Source organism: Arachis hypogaea, chromosome 20 (genome assembly GCF_003086295.3).
Source record: "Arachis hypogaea cultivar Tifrunner chromosome 20, arahy.Tifrunner.gnm2.J5K5, whole genome shotgun sequence".
Taxonomy (NCBI): Eukaryota; Viridiplantae; Streptophyta; class Magnoliopsida; order Fabales; family Fabaceae; genus Arachis; species Arachis hypogaea.
This window is the reverse complement of record NC_092055.1, coordinates 35,291,442-35,312,453: the sequence shown is the minus strand read 5'-3', so window position 1 is coordinate 35,312,453 and position 21,012 is coordinate 35,291,442. Positions and strand designations below refer to the sequence as shown.

General features: G+C 31.0%; 2 protein-coding genes across 2 annotated transcripts; both read right to left on the bottom strand.

Annotated features, from left to right (window-relative positions):
• Positions 1-313: 313 nt before the first annotated feature.
• Positions 314-4,990, bottom strand: LOC112783768 (uncharacterized). The gene is made up of 4 exons (XM_025826825.3): positions 4,026-4,990; positions 3,356-3,627; positions 716-935; positions 314-584 (listed from the first exon to the last, which is right to left on the bottom strand). Exons 1-3 carry the CDS (start codon positions 4,315-4,317, stop codon positions 870-872), a joined length of 630 nt encoding a protein of 209 aa, XP_025682610.1. The 5' UTR covers positions 4,318-4,990; the 3' UTR covers positions 314-584; positions 716-869.
• Positions 4,991-18,676: 13,686 nt separating this feature from the next.
• Positions 18,677-18,994, bottom strand: LOC112785756 (peroxisomal and mitochondrial division factor 2-like). The gene has a single exon (XM_025829188.1). It carries the CDS (start codon positions 18,992-18,994, stop codon positions 18,677-18,679), a length of 318 nt encoding a protein of 105 aa, XP_025684973.1.
• Between the last annotated feature and the right edge of the window lie 2,018 nt (positions 18,995-21,012).

The window sequence follows — 21,012 nt, the reverse complement described above, 5'->3', positions numbered from 1 at the left end:
ATTTAATATGAAAACGATCTAATTATAAAATTAAAAATAATACAAAAACTTAATTAAAAAAATATAATAACCTAATTAAAAATTTGACTAAATTGTATAAACTAATAGAATAATAAAACCTAAATGTTTTAAACTATGCATTATTAATCTAATTTTCAACCTCATAGAAGCAATTACAACTAATCAAGACTTTTTAATTTTAAATATTCTCTTATCTAAATTAAAGAAATCCAATTAATTTTTAGTTCCTTCAAGTAAAACCCAATTCGGTAGTGCCATAATTAGTTAAATAATGTCATAAGTTGAGTAGTAATTTCACTAAGTAATAGCATTACTGACATTCCATTCACTTTTATATATACAAGAGGTATAAACCAAACATAAAAGGGCTGGGAAACACCAAAGAGCAAAAAGAAAGAAAAAAGATATTACATAAACCCCAGAAAGATGAAGATCTATTATTTGCACTTATACATACTTAAAAACACCATGCAACAACTTTTTGCATCATGGTAGCCGTAAATGTAAAAAGTAAAATCTAATGAGTGTTAGGCATCAAGGTAAGGCAAATCCTTCGGATAAACCTGCAACAAAAGGAAAAAAAAGGAGTAAAAATTAGAAAGTTTGGTATAAAAATTCATAAATCACTATTTCAAATTATTTATTTTTAATTTCAAAATTGCATATTTCATCTCTTGAGGAGTTATTATATTACCTTAGCATCCTTTGACGCATCTTAGTATGAATAGCTGATGAAGCTGTTAGCTGAAATATATATATATATATATATATTACACTGATGATGATAATAATAATATTGGTTCCCTCTAATTTAATTTGTTATTGTTAGTGCCATGAATGGTGGGGATTCATTTGATTCTTTCCCCTTGAAGAATCTTGGGATACCTCGGATACCCATTTTTGCAAGCTGAAATCTGCAAAGATATCAGGAACAGAAGAAACAGGGTCAATTTTCTTTCATCAATTTTATTTGTTTGGATACACGTGAATGTGAATATTAAACTTGAAAAATTTAGAGTCAGCATTTATATTAGTCAGTAAATTTAGTAGTACACATATTTTACTAGTGTATATGAGTCTTTTCTTTTAAAATAAGTTTATAAAAATATATTAATAACTAAATACTTAAGAATAAATTGTACTAATCCTATAATATTACTGTATTATAATAACACTATTTTTATACATCAAATATTTTTTATATTCATATAAACATATATTTATTACTAATTAATTGATTATAAATTTAAATTATTTTTAATTAAAAAAAGAGTGTTAATTATCAAAAAATACTAATATTAAAATGATATTTATTATAAAAAAATTATAAATAGCGGAATTACAAATATTATTATGCCATGTGAGTGGAGCAAGGGGCAACAATCTGTGCATATCTTCTGATTAAGTGAGCAATAAAAAAGACCAAGTATTTATTGGTCCTATAGTAGGCAGCATTCAACTTGCAAGTTGCTAATTGGGGGTGGCAAGTGGCAACATTACATGCCACAATCTTATCTTCAGGATTTGATAATTATTAAGATAAGATTAGTTACATACAAGAAATATATATATATATATATACTCTCCATGACTCTACATATGGCACATGACCTAATAGGAATTTTTTTAATAAACAAAAGTTTTTGATAGTAAAACAATAAAAAACAACGAACAAAATGTTCGAACATCTAAATTTAAAAAAATATATATATCTAAAATATTTGTCCAGCTTTGGTCATCAGTTAAGGGTAGTTGCTTCCCATTTCATGCAGAATCTTTGAAAGACAAAAGAGTGAATGTGACTTTAAATGAAAACAATGTAAAATATCAGGATTTTCATATTACAGGGGGACCAAGTCATGCATATCTATCACAATCAGCAATGTTTCTAGACAAAAATAAATTACGTGAGATTTTGAAATGATTCAAATTAGCAGCCAGCTTTTGGAACGTTTGGAGGAGTATAATTAAAGAGAAGAAAAAAAAACAAAATATTAATACAAATATCAAATGAAATATTATATTAGTAAAAGTTTTCTCTCATTTATTTATTATCTCAAAAATTATAGTCATACAGACACAAGAATGCATTTAAAACTAAAATTAATAATACAAAATTAATCATGTTATTTATACAAAAATAAATTAATAATTTATATATAATACATATTGAAATAAAAATAAATATAGAAATAAATTAAATAATATATGTTTATATATAAATACATGATAGTTAATTTAATAACTGATCTTTTATGTGCTAATAAATTATAATTCAAATGGCATAATTTTCTTATATTCACCTAAGAGGTCGTGGGTTTAAATCTCCCTATCTTCGATAAAAAAAAATTGATTTTTTATGTGTATATAATCATTTTTATAAAAAATAGTGTATATAAATTATATACATTTTTTTTTTTGGTTTTGTATTCATAAGAAGCCTAATTATTAATTACTAAGCATTGTATAGTGATTAAAAATTTAAAATTGGTCAATTAATGGGAAAGGGGTTTTATGTAGACAAAGTTGACATGGAGTCTAACATCGTCATGTGGCCATATATAATTTACATATATTGCCTCATTCCCAAATTTCAAACCAACTCAACTTGGCTGTATTGAAAAGTCAACAAAACTGATGTGTTGCCAAAGCTGAATATCAATGCCCAATCTGAATTTCGTGTTCAATAATAATATTCATTTTTCAAGGAAAAAAATTAAAATAAAAAATCTATAATATGAAAAATTTGACCTTCGAGAAGGGAAGGAAGTTCACCCTATACTATGTACTAATGCCAAAAGATTTAATTGAAGTAATTAATTGGAGGCACTCCAAAAATGAAATTTCCTCTTATCTTCAAGGGTACTTTCAATGTGGGGACCTCACTACCCAACTAAAATTCCCTTGTTATTTTCCACACCAGGAATTAATCCATGTCACCAAAACACTTACCACAACCCCCCAAAAAATGGATACTAGAAATTACACTAAAGTAGTAAACTTTCAATATTAGAAGACACCTCATTTTCAATTTTTTTTTACCAAAATATCCAATTGACATAATTATTTTTATATAATATATAACGAAACAAAAAATAAAATATTTAACTGAATCAATCACTGCTTTAGAAATAATACATTCGTGAGTTTTAATTGAAATATAGAATAAAACAGATTAAATTGTGCATCAAAATTAAACTATACAAATACAAAGAGAAGAATCAGAAACTTAATGGTGAAGATTACATGAACATAAAGAAAAGTAATGATGCATGTTAGTATGTAATTGCAATGAATTAACATTATGATGATGATATGGGGTGGAGAGACTTACAGCCTCAATGTCAATTTTGTAGAGCAAAAGCTTCCTCCTTTCTCTGCAACTTGTTCGGTAGGCCACGATAACATGGCCCACAGCCAACGCAGAGGAACACACGAACAGCGCGATTTCAGAGGCTCTAACATACCCACTACTCTCATCAACCATGCTTAACATGTAAACCGCTTTCAGCGACACAAACATCAGAGACACCACGCAGCACATCGTTGTTATCCCCAAATACGGTCCCCTTGATAGCCTTGGCCCATCACACAAACTATAAACACCTAAGCATACACCAACAAAAACATACATAAACCAAATACATTCAATTTTCAATTTCAGTCACTTCTTGTACATATATATATATGAGTTGTCGCATTGTTGAGCTTTGCTTTTAAGATTTTTATTCAATTATCCAAAAATAAAATAAAATAGGATTGCGGTAAGCAAAATCTAAGGCACCCATTTTGAGTTTAGTCCAACAGGGCCTTCAAAAATCATACTTGTACTTGTTTTGGCAATTGGTAACAATTGAAATTCAAGCTAAGCGTTTTACCAAAATCAATTCTTTTTGAATATGCAAAAACTAAGGCACCCCTTTTGATTTCAGTCCAAAAGGGTCGTCGAAAACCATATCAAAATCGTAGCTTGCTGAGATAATAATAATAATAATTGTACTTACAGAAGATGATGAAGGACCTTATGATGGAGACGAGGGGTATGTCAAGAAGTGAGTATCTGAAATCGTAGTTGCGGAAATGGGAAGAGAGTGTTTCCATGGAGAGGGAAGAAGAAGAAGAAGAAGAGGAGGAGAGAGTTGAAAGCAGAGCAGAAGGAACAAGTGCATCGGCTATGACAAGTAGAACCGGGGCAGAGAAGAGAAGAAGAGACATAACCATGGTGATCAAGAAGAACACCGTCTTGACTCCCCTCAATACCCTCTTTGATTTCTCTTCCTTTGAGAAAAAACCCATCTTTGATTTGGTTTCCAATAATCCTGGCTCTCAACCTTATTAATTTGAATTGGCTTTGAGAAAGACAAAGAAAATAGAAGAAAGTATGTGTTGTGTTGTGTTGTGTTGTGTTGTTGTGTGGTATCTACAACGTGTGAATATTCACTAGGAAAACGAGGTGGAACTAGAGAAGGTTTAAGAGGGAATAAAGAGAGAGAGAGAGAGAGAAGAATAAAAAGAAGATGTAGATGGAGGAAGGAAGGTGCAGGCCTGGCCAAGGTGCAGCAAAATTGACCGAACTTGTGTACTCTCTTCAACAAGTTATGACAAATGCTTCGGACTTTAGACGCACATCTTCCTATTCGCTCATATTATAGACGACTCCCAAACTCTCTCTCTCTCTCTCTCTCTCTCTAACCCAACGGCAATACCTAAGCTCAAACTACAACTAACTATATTTGTTTTTTTATTATTATTATTTTATATCATGCTTAATGTATTGGGCCAAAAAACTTTTGTATCATTCGATATAGTGTAAAATTCACATGGGATAATTTTGTCAGACTACCCTTTAACTAATAGAGGAACTTTTGTCTGCAAAATGCAAAAGAATCTGGGAATATTTGGTTAAGTCTTTAGAAATTACGCTTATAATTTTTTGTGAGAGAAAGAGAGGGGTGTATCTCAGAATCATGTGAAAAGAAATGAGTTTTACCTGCTATGACTAAAATAAATCGGTGCCTCTAATTTATTTTATTTTTTAAACCAACAATCACAAATCGGACCGTCCGATTTGTGTTTTTAAAAATAAAAAAAATTTAATGTTAAAATCGGACCGTTCGATTTTTATTTTTAAAAATAGAAAAAATAAAATATATAAATCGGAGGTTCGATTTGTAATTTATTTTTTTCTTCAAACAAATCAGACCCTCCAATTTGTAGTTTATTTTTTTCTTCAAACAAATCGGACCGTCCGATTTAAATAATAGTAATAAAAAAATACCATATAAAAAAAACACCTCATCTTCCAATAACAATGTATTACACATATATTTAATCAATATAAAAAAATTAACCTAAAAATTATATATAAAAAATGGAAGAAATTTTTTATTATTATATTTTTAAAATGAATGAATTCATTTAAAATCTTATATATAAAACATCATATCAAGAGAAAAATTTAAAAGCTAACAATTTTAATTTATTTGATCATTATTTATGTCAGCATCCTAATATTTTTAAGATTTAATTATTTTGTCAGTTCTATAATTTTATTAAATTTTTAATTTAGTCTCTATATTTATTTTTAATTAGGTTCATATATTATATATTTTGTAATTAAGTCTTTACCATGACAAAAATATTAAAATTAATAGAATATTCTATTAAACTATACAGAATATTCATTCAAGTATTGGACATATTCGTTTCGTTTAATAGAATATTCTATTAATTTCATTGTTTTTGTTACAACAGAATTTAATTCAATATTTAATATCATATAAAAATTCAATTAAAAAATATAAAAATTTAATTAAACATATTTTTAATTTAACAATTCAGTATCCTACTTTTAGTCAATATTTTTAAATATTATTCGCTAATCGTAGGCTAAAAATAATAAAGTGTATTCGTTCTGTAACATTATTTTTATATCAAAATTCGATATCTAAATTCTTTTAAAAATTGTATATTTAATTATTTTTATTATATTTTTTAACTTTTTATAAATATTCGTATTTTTCTAAATTATTTTTATCAATAGTATAAGTTTCAGAAACTATTTTACTAATTTAACCGGGAACTTTTATAGTCTCAGAAGATTAATCATCGTCATTGACAATGTAAATCTTGATTGCGACAAAACTAAATTACATAAGATAATTATGAAAAATATTTCTCTTTTATTGATGCCACTATCAAACTGATTCTAGATCTTTGCCGCGTGTCTCCGTTTAGCTCCCACAAAAGTAATTATTATTTTGTTTTGAAATATTTAATTATTTTATTTAAAAAATATAAATATTATTTATACACAAAAATTAACTATCAAAATTAATTATTATATATTTGTATATAAATATATATTGTTTAATTTATTTTTAATATATATTTTATATTAATTTAATATATTTAATTCATTTGCTAGCTAATTTAAATTTTGGTGGGCAATATTTTTTAGGGTAAAGTATATTTTTTGTCCTTAAAGTTTGATAAAAATTTCAAAAATATCCCTAAGTTTTATTTTGTTTTAATTTTGTCCCAAAAATTTTCGATTTGCATCAAACATACCCCTGACAGCTAATTTTTCAAAAAATTTAAGACCAATTCAATAACAATTTCATAAGAACAATCCTCAACACAAACAAATCAAGCATAATTTTCATGCATTATTGTTAAATTGGTCTTAAATTTTTTGAAAATTTAGCCGTCGAGGGTATATTTGATGCAAATTGAAAACTTTTAGGACAAAATTGAAATAAAATAAAACTTAGGAGTATTTTTGAAACTTTTGCCAAACTTCAGAGATAAAAAGTATACTTTACTCTATTTTTTATTATGTTTCTTTCAATCAAGTCAGAGAGTAGGTGTTTACAATATTTCTGCTAATTAAGCGGGTATGGCGCAATCGAAAGATTGTTACCATGTGATCACATGCTGTATTTTTTGTCTTTACGGGTCATATACTTTTGTATTTATTTATTTATTTTCTCTCCAATGTGTGTACAATGATTTTCTGTTTTGTTCGGTAGATGACTGTAGAAAAATATTAAATATACAGGAATGAGATTGTAAGATGGGGATGATATGATACTGTTTATTGGATTCCTGCTCCCTTATTGAATTTACTGGTATATATGTGTATGTATAAAGCTGCTGATTTATCAATTTAGCATGTATTCATGTTCTTATTGGTGAGCATGGGATTCTCTTTCTCTTTTATTATTTAAATTACGTGACATTTTTTATTTATAAGAAAACATATGTGCTTTTTTTTTTAAGAACAAGATAATATGATTGATGTTTCTAATTTGTAAGTGTGATATTGGTATCCTTATATTTTAAGAAATATAATATTGTATTTCTCATTAATATAAAAATTAAATAATTTAATATAATCATGACAAATCAAAATATGTTAATTATAATAATATCAATTAATTTCATATATATATATATATATATATATATATATATATATATATATATATATATATATATATATTAGTGTAGTTTTCACTTAATTTTGATTATATTCAAAAAATAAATGAGATAATGACAATCAATTATTCAATTGAATTTGTTAAAAGATGAGATTGTCTAAATAATCTGTATAAAAATACATATCTAATATTGGTAAAAAAGTTTGACTATATTATCATAAAATAGTTTGATTATACTATGATTTAATTGATTATTGTAAAAATTGGTAAGTTTAGAAGAGTAGGATCTCAGTTCTTGATAGATGCAATTAGAAAAACGATAAAATGAGAGAGGAAGAGAGAAAAAAAAAGAAAGAAAGGAAGGAAGAATCAAAAAGAAAGTAATAGAACTTTCTGAATTATTTTCTCTAATGTAACCATTTGAGACTTACAAAAACAAATCACGTTTACTAACTTATACTATTTGGATATTTATATCAGATCACTACCCTACACCTCAACTACGAATTATAAATATATTCTAACTAATTTTGGAACCACTTGCATGCTAGCTCTATTAACTCTATACTTACACTTGTAACTAATTATACTGCTAATCATTTTCTATGTTATGTAATACCCCCTCTCAAGCTGAAATTTGTAGCATTCATCATTCCCAACTTGCCATGACAACTATGAAACGCATTTGGAGCCAAAGCTTTGGTAAGAATATCTCCGATTTGATGGAGAGTCGAAATTGGCAGCAACTTAGTCACCTTCTCTTGCTATTTATCTCTTAGTACATGACAATTCATTTCTATATATTTTGTTCTCTCTTGAAAGACTGGATTTGCTGCAATGTGTAATGATGATTGACTATCACAATAGATCGCAATTGGTTTTTCTAACTTCACATTCAGATCCTATAACACATATGTGATCCAGAGAGCCTCCCTTGTTACCATTGTCAAAGCTCTATATTCGGCTTCGCAAGTAGAGCTTGCCACTATGTTTTGTTTTTTACTCTTCCAAGAATAATAAACTTCTCTAAGAAGAAATACTCAATCAAGCCGCGTGAGAAGGATCATCGCCCACTGGTCCACTGTCAGCTGCAGGTGTCGGTGCCTCTGTCAAATATTCAGGCTGAGTCGCCTCCTGATGTGCCTCCTCTTTCTGGTCCTCCTCCTCCTCAGAGTGCTCCGAGGGTGTGCCAGGCTCAGAGGAGATGTCAGTACGCCCAATAGTCATAATCAGCTTCAGATGGGCATGGCGTCGCTTATTGCGACGCTCTAACTGCTCATAGCGTCGCTAATTGCGGCGCTCCATCTGATCAATGTACTCAAAAAGGCGCTGCACAAGATGGTAATCTGGCTGAGAAGTGGATGATGGTGCTGCTGAAGTAGGTGGTGCTGTCGGTGCTGCTAAGGATGTGGCCACCTCAGTGGGAGTAGTAGTAGGTGGTCTGTGGCCTAGAAGTCCGAACCGCTTGCCGTGCGGAATAACCTTCTTGCAGTCGGCAACCAGTGGTCTCACATCCTGGGGCTCCCAAGGCACCTCATCTCGCATAGCCATCTGAGTGATCAAGTTTGGGAATGCCAGGGTGCCTCTGACATGAACTCTAGACATATACTTCCGGATGAGTCTTGGAAGGTATAGGTCCTTCCCTTCCATGACACACCAAATAAGGAGGATCATAGCAGCTGGCACCTCTGACTCATGAGTACTAGGCATGACATAATTGCTCAGTATCTGTTGCCACAGCCTAGCCTCATCATTGAGATAATCAATCTTGATACCCCGTGGAGTTTCCTTCGACTTTCCCATAACTCACGGAACATCTGGATCAATGGCTATAGTATGCCGGACGGCATTCCAATAAAAAAATAATCACGTTGCAAGTATAGTTCTAAACCAACAATTAGACCTCAATCAATATTTAAATTGTTTGTCACTTAAGCAAACCCAATAAAATTAACCGAAGTATTTAAACCTCGGGTCGTCTCTCAAGGAATTGCAGGGAAGTATTTTTACTATTGGTTATGAAAAAGTATCTTTTTGGGTTTTGAAATAAGGAACATGTAATGTAAAATAACAAGAAAATAATTAACAACTAAGAAAAGTCCTAGCAAGGGTGGAGAATCGGAATTCCTATCCTCATTGTCAATGTCAATTGTGATAGTAATTGCAAATTGGACTCACTTAGTCAACCTCTAACAATTGAAGAAAAGTCAAGTGAGTAAATCAACTTGAGTTCACAAGTCCTAATCAAAGACTAGAGTTAGTGAAGCTCAAGCCAACTAGCAACTTTCAAACACCAATCAAGAAAAGACTTTGACAATTCAAGAATCTCTAAAATAATCAATCCAAGCTAAGAATACACAAAAACTAATTTAAAATCCTACCAAGCAATTTATCAAACACTTCGAAGGCACAAAATAAAAGCATAGAAAATTAATAAGAGATAATAAAATCTAAACAACCAATTGCAAGGAATCAATAACAACAAATGAAGAAAGAAGTAATAAACATGAAATACCTCAAATTACATTAAATAGAAAATTGAATCTAACATGAAGAATTCATAAAATAAATAGGAGAATAAGTAAATCAATAAGAGAGGATAGTTAAAACAAAAAGACTAGAACAAACAAAAGTAGAAGAAAGCTAAATTAAAGTAAAGTAGAATTCTGAAATGGAGAAGAAACAAATCTAAAAACCCTAAAACCTAGAGAGAGGAGAGAGCCTCTCTCTCTAGAAAACTACATTTAAACCTAACTAATGTGTGAATGATTGATGAATGAATGATCCTTCTTCCAGCTCCACTCTGCAGCCTCTAAGCAGTGTTTTTGGGCTTGGAACTGGGCCAAAAAATAGCCTAGAAATCGCCCCCATCGTTTTCTGATATCTGCAGCACGTGACGCTTTGTCACGCGTACGCGTCGCTTGACAAAATTCCAAGTCACGCGCACGCATCAGCCATGCGTGTGCGTCGCTCCTTGCTGCTCAACTCCTTAGTTTCTTGTCTTCCTTCCACTTTAACATGCTTTTTCTTCATCCTTTGAGCCATTCTTGCCCTGTAAACCTGAAAACACTTGACAAACACATTACGGCGTCGAATGGTAATAAAGGGGAATTAAAATTTAACAATTTGAAGGCCTAGGAGCAAATTTTAAATCATAACACAAAATTAGGAAGGAAATAAAAAACATGCAATTTACATGAATAAGTGTGAGATTAGTTGACACAAAACCACTCAATTCAGTCCAAAATGTATCATAAAATAGTGGTGCATCAATTAGTGGGAAAGGAATCCTCAAAGCACAAAAAAGGATTCGAAGTACTTGTTAATGACTTTGTGATAGATGTGTCACTAGTTTCAATATCAAAATGTGTTACAAAGGAGAATTCAGTTTCATAAAAAAATATCTCGTGAGAGAAAAATATTTTTAGCAGCTAACTCATAGAGCAAATACCCCGTTATACCATTCTTGTGACCTAAAAAAAATACACTTTCTAGCTCTTTTATCTAATTTTGTCCTTTGTACTTGCAAAATAAAGGCATAAGCCAAATAACCAAATACCTTTAAGTAGGAAATATCTGAATTTTTTTTTAAATCAAATAAGGTGATAAATTTTTCAACAATGATCTCTTGGGCAAGCTTGAATGAAACATCAGAGCCCTTGTTACAGTCAAAATATGCTGATGTTTTCTTTCAACTATGCCATTCTGCTAAAGTGTTTCTACACAAGTTGTTTGATGGATAATATCTTTTGATGCATAATAATTGTGTAACAAGAATTATAGACCATTGTCAGTCCTTATTTTCTTTATTTTTGTATCAAATTGAGTATCCACCAAGGTTACAAAATTCTGAGCTAATGCACTAGCTTCACTTTTTTTTAATCATAACGAACAACCAGGTGAATCGACTCTTATCTTCTATACATTCAAAAAATACCTATGACCAGAAATTGAGTTTACATTAATAGGTCCCATATGTCTATGTGTACTAAGTCAAACAAATTTGCTGATTCAGAAATTCTATTAGAAAATGATAGTCTTTTTTGTTTGGCATAGTGATATGGATCACATGGTTTATTACAACTAGCATTCTTTAGAAAATCATAATCCCTTTTCATTGCAGAAATTCTACTATTAAGTATATGTCCAAGTCTAAGAAGCCATAATATTTCTACTTATGATTGTGTAGCTTGTGTAGTGAGTGTAGATGCATGTTTTGTGATTGTGCGTGTAGCTGAAACAGGTACTATGCTCTCAAGTGCATATAAGTCCATTTTTTGTTCAGCTACACCAATCGTCTTCCTAGTAATTTTGTCTTGAATTTCACAATAATTCTCATAAAAAATTAATTTGCATTTTGAATCTTTAGTTAACCTAGATACTAAAATAAGATTGAACTTGAAATATGGTATGTAGAACACGTGTGTGAAGTGAAAATGATATGAAAAATGTACTGTTCCTACTAGCTTAGCTATTGTGTGATTGCCATCAAGCATGTTTATCAAGATTGATTTAATTTCATTAAGACATTGAAATGAATCTATAAGGAAAGCAACATGATTTGTGCCTCCTGAGTCAATAACCCAGAAACTTGGGACAGATACTGAAAGTGACATGACATAGGATATACCTTTATCGGAGGGAAGTGTTGTGATTGAAATTTGATTGATGCTATGCCTTGGTTGTGAATCCTGATGGTTCAATTGAACAAGCGATGCTTCCTTTGTACCTGAACTTGAATCAGATTTGGAACCTCCCTTACCATCCTTCTGAGAATTCAAGTTGATTTCTTCATAATTCTCATCAGTAATCATATTAATTGAGCCAGAATTTCCACCATCCTTCAAGTGCATAGGTGATGAATCCACATTTCATGGTATTTATTTGCTCTATTTGGGTGAATTTTATCAACTTTTCTTACACTTATCCATTGAAATAGCATAGTTTCATGATTTCTTCCTAAATTGTGCTTGAAAGTGAAAACATACTTTTTAGGCCTTATAATTGCTAAATTTTATTCACTTTAATTCTATATGATGCCTTGATGTGTTTTCTAAGTGAATTCAGATTTCCAAGGCAAGTATGAGTTGAAGAAGTGAGAAAAAGAGCATGCAAAAGGGAAGAAACAATGAAGAAATGGAGTTTGGAAGTTCAGCGATATGTGCGTGCGCACAAGTGCGAGCTTGGCGACGCGTACGCGTGACCCACGCGTACGCGTGGAAGTGAATTTTGCTCGACGACGTGTGCGCGTGACCCATGCATACGCGTGACCCGAGTCACGTGAGCTCATTAATTGCAAATCGCTAAGGGCAAATTCTGGGCTTCCAAAACCTAATCCAACTCATTTCTGAAGCTATTTCAACCCCAATTCAAGTGGAAGCAAGGGGGGACAGTTAGGTTTAGCTTTTACATGCTTTTGTCTTAGTTTCTAGAGAGAGAAGCTCCTCCCTCTCTCTAGAATTAGGTTAGGTTTAGTTAATTTCTCTTTAATTTCAGTCTTTAATTCTTATTTTAATGTAGTTTCATTTATGTTTCATGCTTTATTGTCTTACTTCTCTTAGTTCTTCTTCTTAATTTCTCTTTTATGTCACTTTTCATTTTATGAACACTCTTGTATTTCTTTAATTTCTATTAATGCAATTTATGTTTTATGTTCATTTAATGCTTATTTGAGTTATTGTTGCCATTTTTTGCCTTTAGTAGTTAGATTTTATTTTTAATGCATTTTAATATTATTTTATTTTCATACACACCAAGTGTTTGATAAAATGCTTGGCCTAGTTTCTACTTAGTTTTTCTTCACTCTTGGCTTGGTATTGAGGACTTTGGTGACCTTTGAGTCATTGATATCTATTCTTGTTGATACATTAGAGTAGTTAGTTGATTTGGTCTCCCTTGACACTAAGTGACCCAATAGTGTTGACTTAGGACTTATGGATTGAAATCAACTATGCCTATTTGACTTATCTTCGATGTAAGGTTGACTAAGTAGGATTAACTCTTCATAATCATCATGTGTTTGTGGTCAAAATGTCTAGGATAGGTAACCTTAGCTCTCAATTACTTGCCAAGAGGTTTCTTGCACTTTAATTTTTCTTGCTTTGACTTTTATTGCTTTGATTTTTAGTTTCTTGCATGTTTAGCTTTTCACACTCTTAGGTGAGAAATTGAGTGTTTGGGTGGAATTGAGTTGTGGATGTCCATTCCGTATTGTGTGAGGATTGTAATTGGTTCGATTTCCCTTAACTCTAAGTGATCCACTAGTGTTGACTTAGGACTTAGGGATTGGAATCAATTATGCCCTTTTGACTAATTCTCAAGTAGGATTGACTAATTGGGATTAATTCCACACAATTGCCATGTTTGTGGTCTATAACTAGGATAGGAATCCTTAATTCCCCAATTCTCACCAAGAACATTTTTTAGTACTTAATTTCTATTTTTATTGCCTTTACTTGCTTTCTTTTAATTCCTTGCATGCTTATTTAATTTCATGCTATTTACATTACTTGCTCTCTTTCAATCATCAAACCCCCATTTTCACCCATAGCCAATAACTTGACATTTCATTGTAACTCCTAGGAAAGATGACCCGAGGTTTAATTACTCTCGGTTATTTTGTATTGGATTTAATATTTGATCTTGAGAATTCATTGTTGGTTTGGACTATGCTACCAACGCATTGATTCTTGTTTTGATTGATTCTAAACCAGCAATAAATTCTCATCGTCAGGAGGATATCCATGTTTCTTGTAACACATCTACCAAATGTCCATTCCTTCCACAGTAAGTATAGAATTTCGAGCTTCTTCCTCCACTGCCATAGTTGCCTCTACCATTTCTCCCTCTACTTCTACCCCTAAAGCCTCCTGAATTTGCATTAGCAAGCAAAATTCTGTCTTCTCCTATCTCTACAATGTTCATCTGTCTTTCTTGTTGTAGTAATGATGAGAACGCCATTTTGACATCAGGCAGTGACTTCATCAACATTAGCTGTGATCTGGTAGTAGAGAATTGCTCATTTAGGCCTCTCAGAAACCTCATAATGCATGCATCTTCTTTATATCTCCTAATCATGTTCAATTCACATATACAAGTTTTTTTCACAAATGACACAAGAAGGAATTGGTTTGAAATTGTCCAGCTCTTCCCTGATTCCTTTCAATCTGGTGTAGTACGCAGTAATTGTCAAATCTCCCTGCTTCGATGTGTGGAGTTTCTTCTCCAGTTCTACAATTCTAAACGCATTCCCTTGGCAATATCTCTTTCTCAATTCTTTCCACAACTCCAAGGCCAAATCAATCCACATCACACTTTTCACAATTTCTGGACTTAACGAGAGGTTAGTCCAAGAAACTATATAATTGTTGCATCTCTCCCATGCTTCAAACAAAGAATCACTCTCCTTTGATTTTCTGATCAAACCATCCACAAATTTTATCTTATTTTTTGATTTTAACGCGTGCCACATTACCTTTTCCCAGGCATGATAATTGTTGGCTCCAATAACAGCTGCGATTAATTTAGTTCCATGACTTTCTCCAAGATGAAGAAAGTATGGATTTATTGGATCTAATGTTGGATTTGTCTGGGTTCTTGGCTGATTCATTTGCATGATATTGATTTGGTTGAGCAGATTCGCAAGAGTCTAAACATCAATTGAAGAAAACGGAGATAGAGTGGCATCCATGATTTCGAACCTTTCAAGATTCTGGATTTGTTCAATGCTCGTTTCTTCTATGTACCTGTGAGATCTTCTACTCTTCGTTCACGCTCATCGCACCATGTAAAAATTGGTAAGTTCAGAAGAGTAGGAGCTTAGTTCTTGATTAGATGCAATTAGAAGAATGATGAAGTCTAGTGAGAGAGGAAGAGAGAAAAAAAGGAAGAAAGGAAGGAAGAATCTGAGAGAAAGTGATAGAACTTTCTGGATTATTTTCTGTGATGTAACCGTTTGAGACTTACAAGAACAAATCACGCTTACTAACTTATACTATTTGGGTATTTATATCAGTTCACTACCCAACACCTCAGTTACGGATGATAAATATCTCCTAACCAATTTTGGAACCACCATGCTAGCTCTATTAACTCTATGCTTATACTAGTAACTAATTATACTGCTAACCATCTTCTATATTATGTAATAATGATCCTAATGACTAATTATTTTGCTAAAAAAATTATGTAAAAATAATATATATAAATATCCGGTGATTAATTTTTAGTATTTATAAAATATTTTTTATTCTCTGATATATATTATTGAATAAGTCAGTAAAATTGTGGTGATCATTAAGTAAGTGAATAAATTTTTAAAGTTAAAATTCAACTTGAGCTTTGAATCAAAGACTTGAAAACAACCAAGAATTAGGACTTTTCATGAATCAAATATGTAAGTAACTATAATAATAATAATCATCTATAAATGTAATTAAATTTATATATTTTTCATCCCAAAAAATTGTAAAAAATGGGTTATATATCAGTATATATTAGTTTTAAGATATTTTATCTTTTCTAAAATCTTATTTTCTTTCATTTGTTCTTTTCCTCTTTCATATGATTTCAAATTTGCCGGATATCTGAATCTTTTTGAAATGGCCTTGTCAAAAATTTTCATGGAGAACGGGTGTGACCCTCATTCTTTTCATGTGAGATCTCTCAAGTGGTTCTATTAGACATTTAAGTGACGTCTGATTTGGCACAAGAATGTTCTAGGAATTTATTTTAGGTTGTGTGGCGAGAATATTATTGCCTTTCAGCAATAGTGCAATATTGTAAAAGTTCACGGTGCTCTTTTTCTCTTTTTTTTACCACTGTCAAGACGTGTGCCTACTTCCTGGTGTTCTCTACTATCCTATAAATAGTTTTTGCCTAAATTTATGATTCATTCTGCTGTTTTTAGAGGAAAGTGGTGATGATGGCCTCTTCCATCCAACAAATCTTCTCTTAGTCTATCCTTTTATTGGGGTATTTTTATACAGGATGTGTGCTTTCTCTCATGCCTTATGAAATGTCTGGTATTAAATTCTTAAGATTATCAGTTATTGTTGATGGTTGCGTGGAGTTTGGCTCTGTAGATTTTGCCAAGTGAAACTCTCCACAAATAGTATCAATGTTCAACAATAACTACCTATGTTTAATCTTCTAAGAAATTGAGACTTCCAGTCAGTTATAATAATCTTCAAGCCGAATGAAGGTGGTACTAACAAGGGATACTGACAATCAAATCAGTCAAAATTCAATAGGTAAAAAGAATAGGGTAAGATAACGTATCTCAGGGTGGATGATGATTCACCTAGTATTTGTATCCCTTGTGAATTTAAGAGAGAATTTATACTAGATTTTAATCAAATTTGATAGAATATTATCTAATTCAAGCAGTGAGGGATCCAGGAATCTAACAATGAAGGGGTCAAAAATTAAAATATTGTATAATTAAATATAATGTCATATATTTGATAATAGATATAATTATAATTAGTTTTTTAATTAAAAATTAATAAATATAATATTTGTCAAATAAAAAAATTATCTCAGTTTTTACAATTTTTTTCATAATTTTTTATAATTTTATATCTAATAAAATATAATATTATCTATTTTTAAATATTTTGTTAATTAATTTACTTTAGTAAATATTTATGTGCAATGAGTTAAATTTTTATGTTTTATATCATTATAAAATATGACCTAAAATAATGTAAATTAATTCACTGACAATTTTGCTATGTAAATTTAAAATATACTAAAGTATTTTTATATAATAATAGGGGTAAAAAATAATAGAAAAATAATAAAAAAGAAACAACTAAATTGCCAATTAAAAAAATAATAATATTATTATAAATAATATTAAAGTATTTTTTATATGATTATAGATGTTAAAACTAATTTTAAAAAAATAAATATAAAAAGAAATTTAAATCAAATAAAAAATACAAATAATATAAATATATGTAGAAAAATTTAAACTCTAATACATAAAGAATACTAATTTTTTTTATTATTACTATACTATTAAATTTTACTCTATATAATGCATCTATTATAATAATATATGAGTTTAAAAATTTGTTGGAAAAGCCAAAGTCACTACTTATTTCCCTTAAGTCTGTCCCTAAATTCAGGTATTTTGTAGTTTAGTTATGCTCTAAAAAAATACTTTGTATTGGACCGATAAAATATTTTAAGTCTAATTGATACTAAATTGTAATAATAAGGACCAATGAAAAAAATAATTTTTACTGTTTAAAATTTAAACTAGAATTTGACTAATTTTAAAATGACATAACCAAAAAAAAATAATAACACATGTCATTATATTAAGGGTTAATTACTTTTTTTGTCCCTAAGGTTTAAGGTGGAAATCAAATTCGTCTCCGACCTTTTTTATTAAAATCATCCTCAATATTACAAAACGTTATAAAATCGTCATTTTGTCCATAAATAATATTTTTCAGACAATTTTTTCCTTAAACAAAAATTAAAAAAAAAATACCCCTCATCCTCACCCTCATCAGAATGATTTACAACAGAAAAAGAAAAAATCAGAGCACAAAATTTAGCATCAAGAAAATTTTTGAGCAATAAATCAGTAACAGGTTATCAAATTAAATTTATCATCAAAGTCAAACAGTGAACAAACTCAACACACAAAATTCTATTTTAATTCTTCAGAAGAAAGTGCTAATAACCAACAAGTATTCCAACTTTTCAACAAGAAATCAAAATTCACAGGCTTGATAAATATTAATCCATATAAGAATCCATCATCGTCATTATTTTCATGGATCAACCAAAAGTAGAACCAGATCACAACAATAGTTGTAACAACAGTAGAACCAGCTGCCACCACATACAGGCCACTGAACATTCAAACCCTTCACCCTTTTTCCATCCCTAGCAATAACCCCATTTCCATTCACTCCACCATTCACAGTATCAACCTTCTGGTTCAGTCCTCTGACCACATTCTCAGACACCCCTGCTTCTTCCTTCAACCGAACAACAAACAATTCTAAGCTCTTTTCTCTCTCCTCAGACTTTTTCAGTGCCTCCTGCAAGCTCAGTTTCTCCTTAACCCACTCCTCCATATCCGAACTCTTCGAATTTGCAAAGCTCTCCAGTTTCTTAGTCTTCTACCCTAATTCTAAAACCTCCTTTTTCTTCTCTTGAATCTTCTCCCTCGACTCCTCCTCAACCCTAGTTCACTTGTTCCTCTCATCAACATCTTTTTTCTCCAGAGCTCCAATTTTCTTCTCCAAATTCCTAATTTTTCCTTTACTCTTAGATTTGTCCTTCTTCAGGAATTCAACTTCTCGCTCAAGCAATTTCACCTTGGATTCAATCTCCAATAGCAACTTTCTGAGCTTAGCAGCCTCAGCCATCATCTCCTCGGCGGCTCTCATATCCGATATAGAGTCATATTGGAGCCTTGGCAACTCTGTCTCTAGCTCCGCCGCCCTCTCGGCGATCGCACTTAGGGCCTTAGTTGCATCGCGCGACTGCTCCAACTCCTTCTCCATCGCACCAACTCTGTCGTAGTTGTGGTTGAGGATAGGAACAGATCGAGAGAGAGGGAAGAACAGATCCCCTCACCACCAGAAGCTCGACAACGATAGGATGAAGATAGTAGTGTGATGGAAAGAGAGAAGATGATAGGGTGACAGAAAAGGAGAGAGGAAGAATTGGGGGTTGGAAAAGAGGTGGTTTCGAAGAGAATGGTAGAAAGAAGGGGAAGGGGAGAGAAGACAATGAAGAAACACCGGGGTGAGGTGGGGTAGGGTGGGGTGGGATTTTGTTTTTTAATATTATTTTTATTAATTGTTAAGGATAATTTGGTAAAAAAAAGGACGATTTTATAACATTTTGTAACATTGGAGATAATTTTAATAACAAAAAAAAGTCGATGACAAATTTAATTTTTACCCCAAATCTTAGGGACAAAAAAATACTTAACCCTTATATTAATATTACATCTAAAGAAATATTATTACTTTTCATATCTGGTATACAAGAAACCACGTACAATTCTACTAAAGTTTTATTTATGCTTCGTGCATGGATACTTCAAAACATCCTACTAACAATATTTTAATGTGATGAGAAGTTTAGTATGAAGAATCATTGTATAAAAAGTCATTCTAATCAAAGAGGTAATTGGATGTAATTAGCTTAGGCTAAACATCAAAGAAAGTCATTGTATTTGGCCCTTTAAAAAAATTAAATATTTTTTCCTCGTATATTTCTTTTGAGAATCTTACTCAAGCATCTAACACAAATTAAACACTAGAAGAATCTCCTTTTCATGTTATTTATTAAGGAAAAAAAAAAGGGAAGGGGGAACTTTTTTCATGAAAAATAAATAATAATAAAAGCGCAAAGGAATCGCAGCAGCGCCTATATATTATTCAAGTTGCATTGAAAATAATGAATAATATGAATAATGATAAAGTGAATGACAAATGTACCAACTGTAACAGCTATCCTAGCAGCTATTTGGTAGTGTGTGTTCGTTTGTTCAATGATTGGTTGGTGGTTGATCACATTGTATATGCAGAACCCTTTTAACTAAATAAAAATAAATAAATAATGCTTCTTATAAAATTAGTTGAACTTGAAGTCTTGAACCATGTCTCCAGCACTTATTTCCTGGCTTAATTGCAAAATGACACCCTTTCATTTGTTATATACATGGATGAAGTGAGTACGCAATGTTTCAGTTTAACAAGGATGAGATCGAATTAGAAATTAAAAATAACCAATAATAATGCTAGGAGAGCGAGGGTTCTTAACCTTTCTTTTTTTTTTTTTTTTAAATTCCACTACTTAAATTAAACCTATTTAATTTGTTCTTTGTTCAAATATATGTATTTAATCACATACTTTTGAGTGGTACAACTTGTTTTCCTTTTAAAAGTGTCAAGTTTTGTGTCTGTGCAGAGTAGATAAGAACGTGTTTTTGACATTATCCAATTCTATTTTGTTCTATTTTAGTTTATCCTAACTTAAAACTTGTCTTATATATTTTTATTTGTGAATATTAAAAATTTGTATCACAATTTTATTCTTTGGGTAGGATTTACCCATTTATAAGATAATTGAACATATTATATATAATAATAAGGGTTAATACTCAAATTCGTCCCCGAAAGATTACGCGATCTTCATTTTCGTCCCCGAACGATTTTTTTAATCAAATTAGTCCCTGAAAGATAAAAAATAAGTCAAATTAGTCCTCTTGTCAGTTGGGCGATGACGTGGCACGTTAAGTGCCACGTGGCATGATTACGTGGCACGCCACGTGGCAGGTCAACGCCACGGTCAACGCCACGTGGCAGGTCAGTGGCATACCCAGGTCAACGCCACGTGTCACTTGACATGTAAAAAAGATTTTTATAGTCAAAATAGTCCTTGAAAGTCCTGAAATAAGTCATTTTCATCCCTCAAATTTTAAAAATTAGTCAAACTAGTCCTTATATATTTTTTTTTTATTTTTTCTTCATAATATTAAATTTGAAATATTTTTTGATACTACTAATTT

What these genes read in the sequence shown, in the direction of transcription:
- LOC112783768 (XM_025826825.3), bottom strand. Translation starts at nt 4,317, where the DNA reads ATGGGTTTTTTCTCAAAGGAAGAGAAATCAAAGAGGGTATTGAGGGGA. An exon ending in AAGGTCCTTCATCATCTTCT is followed by an intron (nt 3,628 to 4,025) that starts GTAAGTACAATT and finishes GTGTATGCTTAG; the next exon opens with GTGTTTATAGTTTGTGTGAT. An exon ending in ACAAAATTGACATTGAGGCT is followed by an intron (nt 936 to 3,355) that starts GTAAGTCTCTCC and finishes ATATCTTTGCAG; the next exon opens with ATTTCAGCTTGCAAAAATGG.
- LOC112785756 (XM_025829188.1), bottom strand. Translation starts at nt 18,994, where the DNA reads ATGGAGAAGGAGTTGGAGCAGTCGCGCGATGCAACTAAGGCCCTAAGT.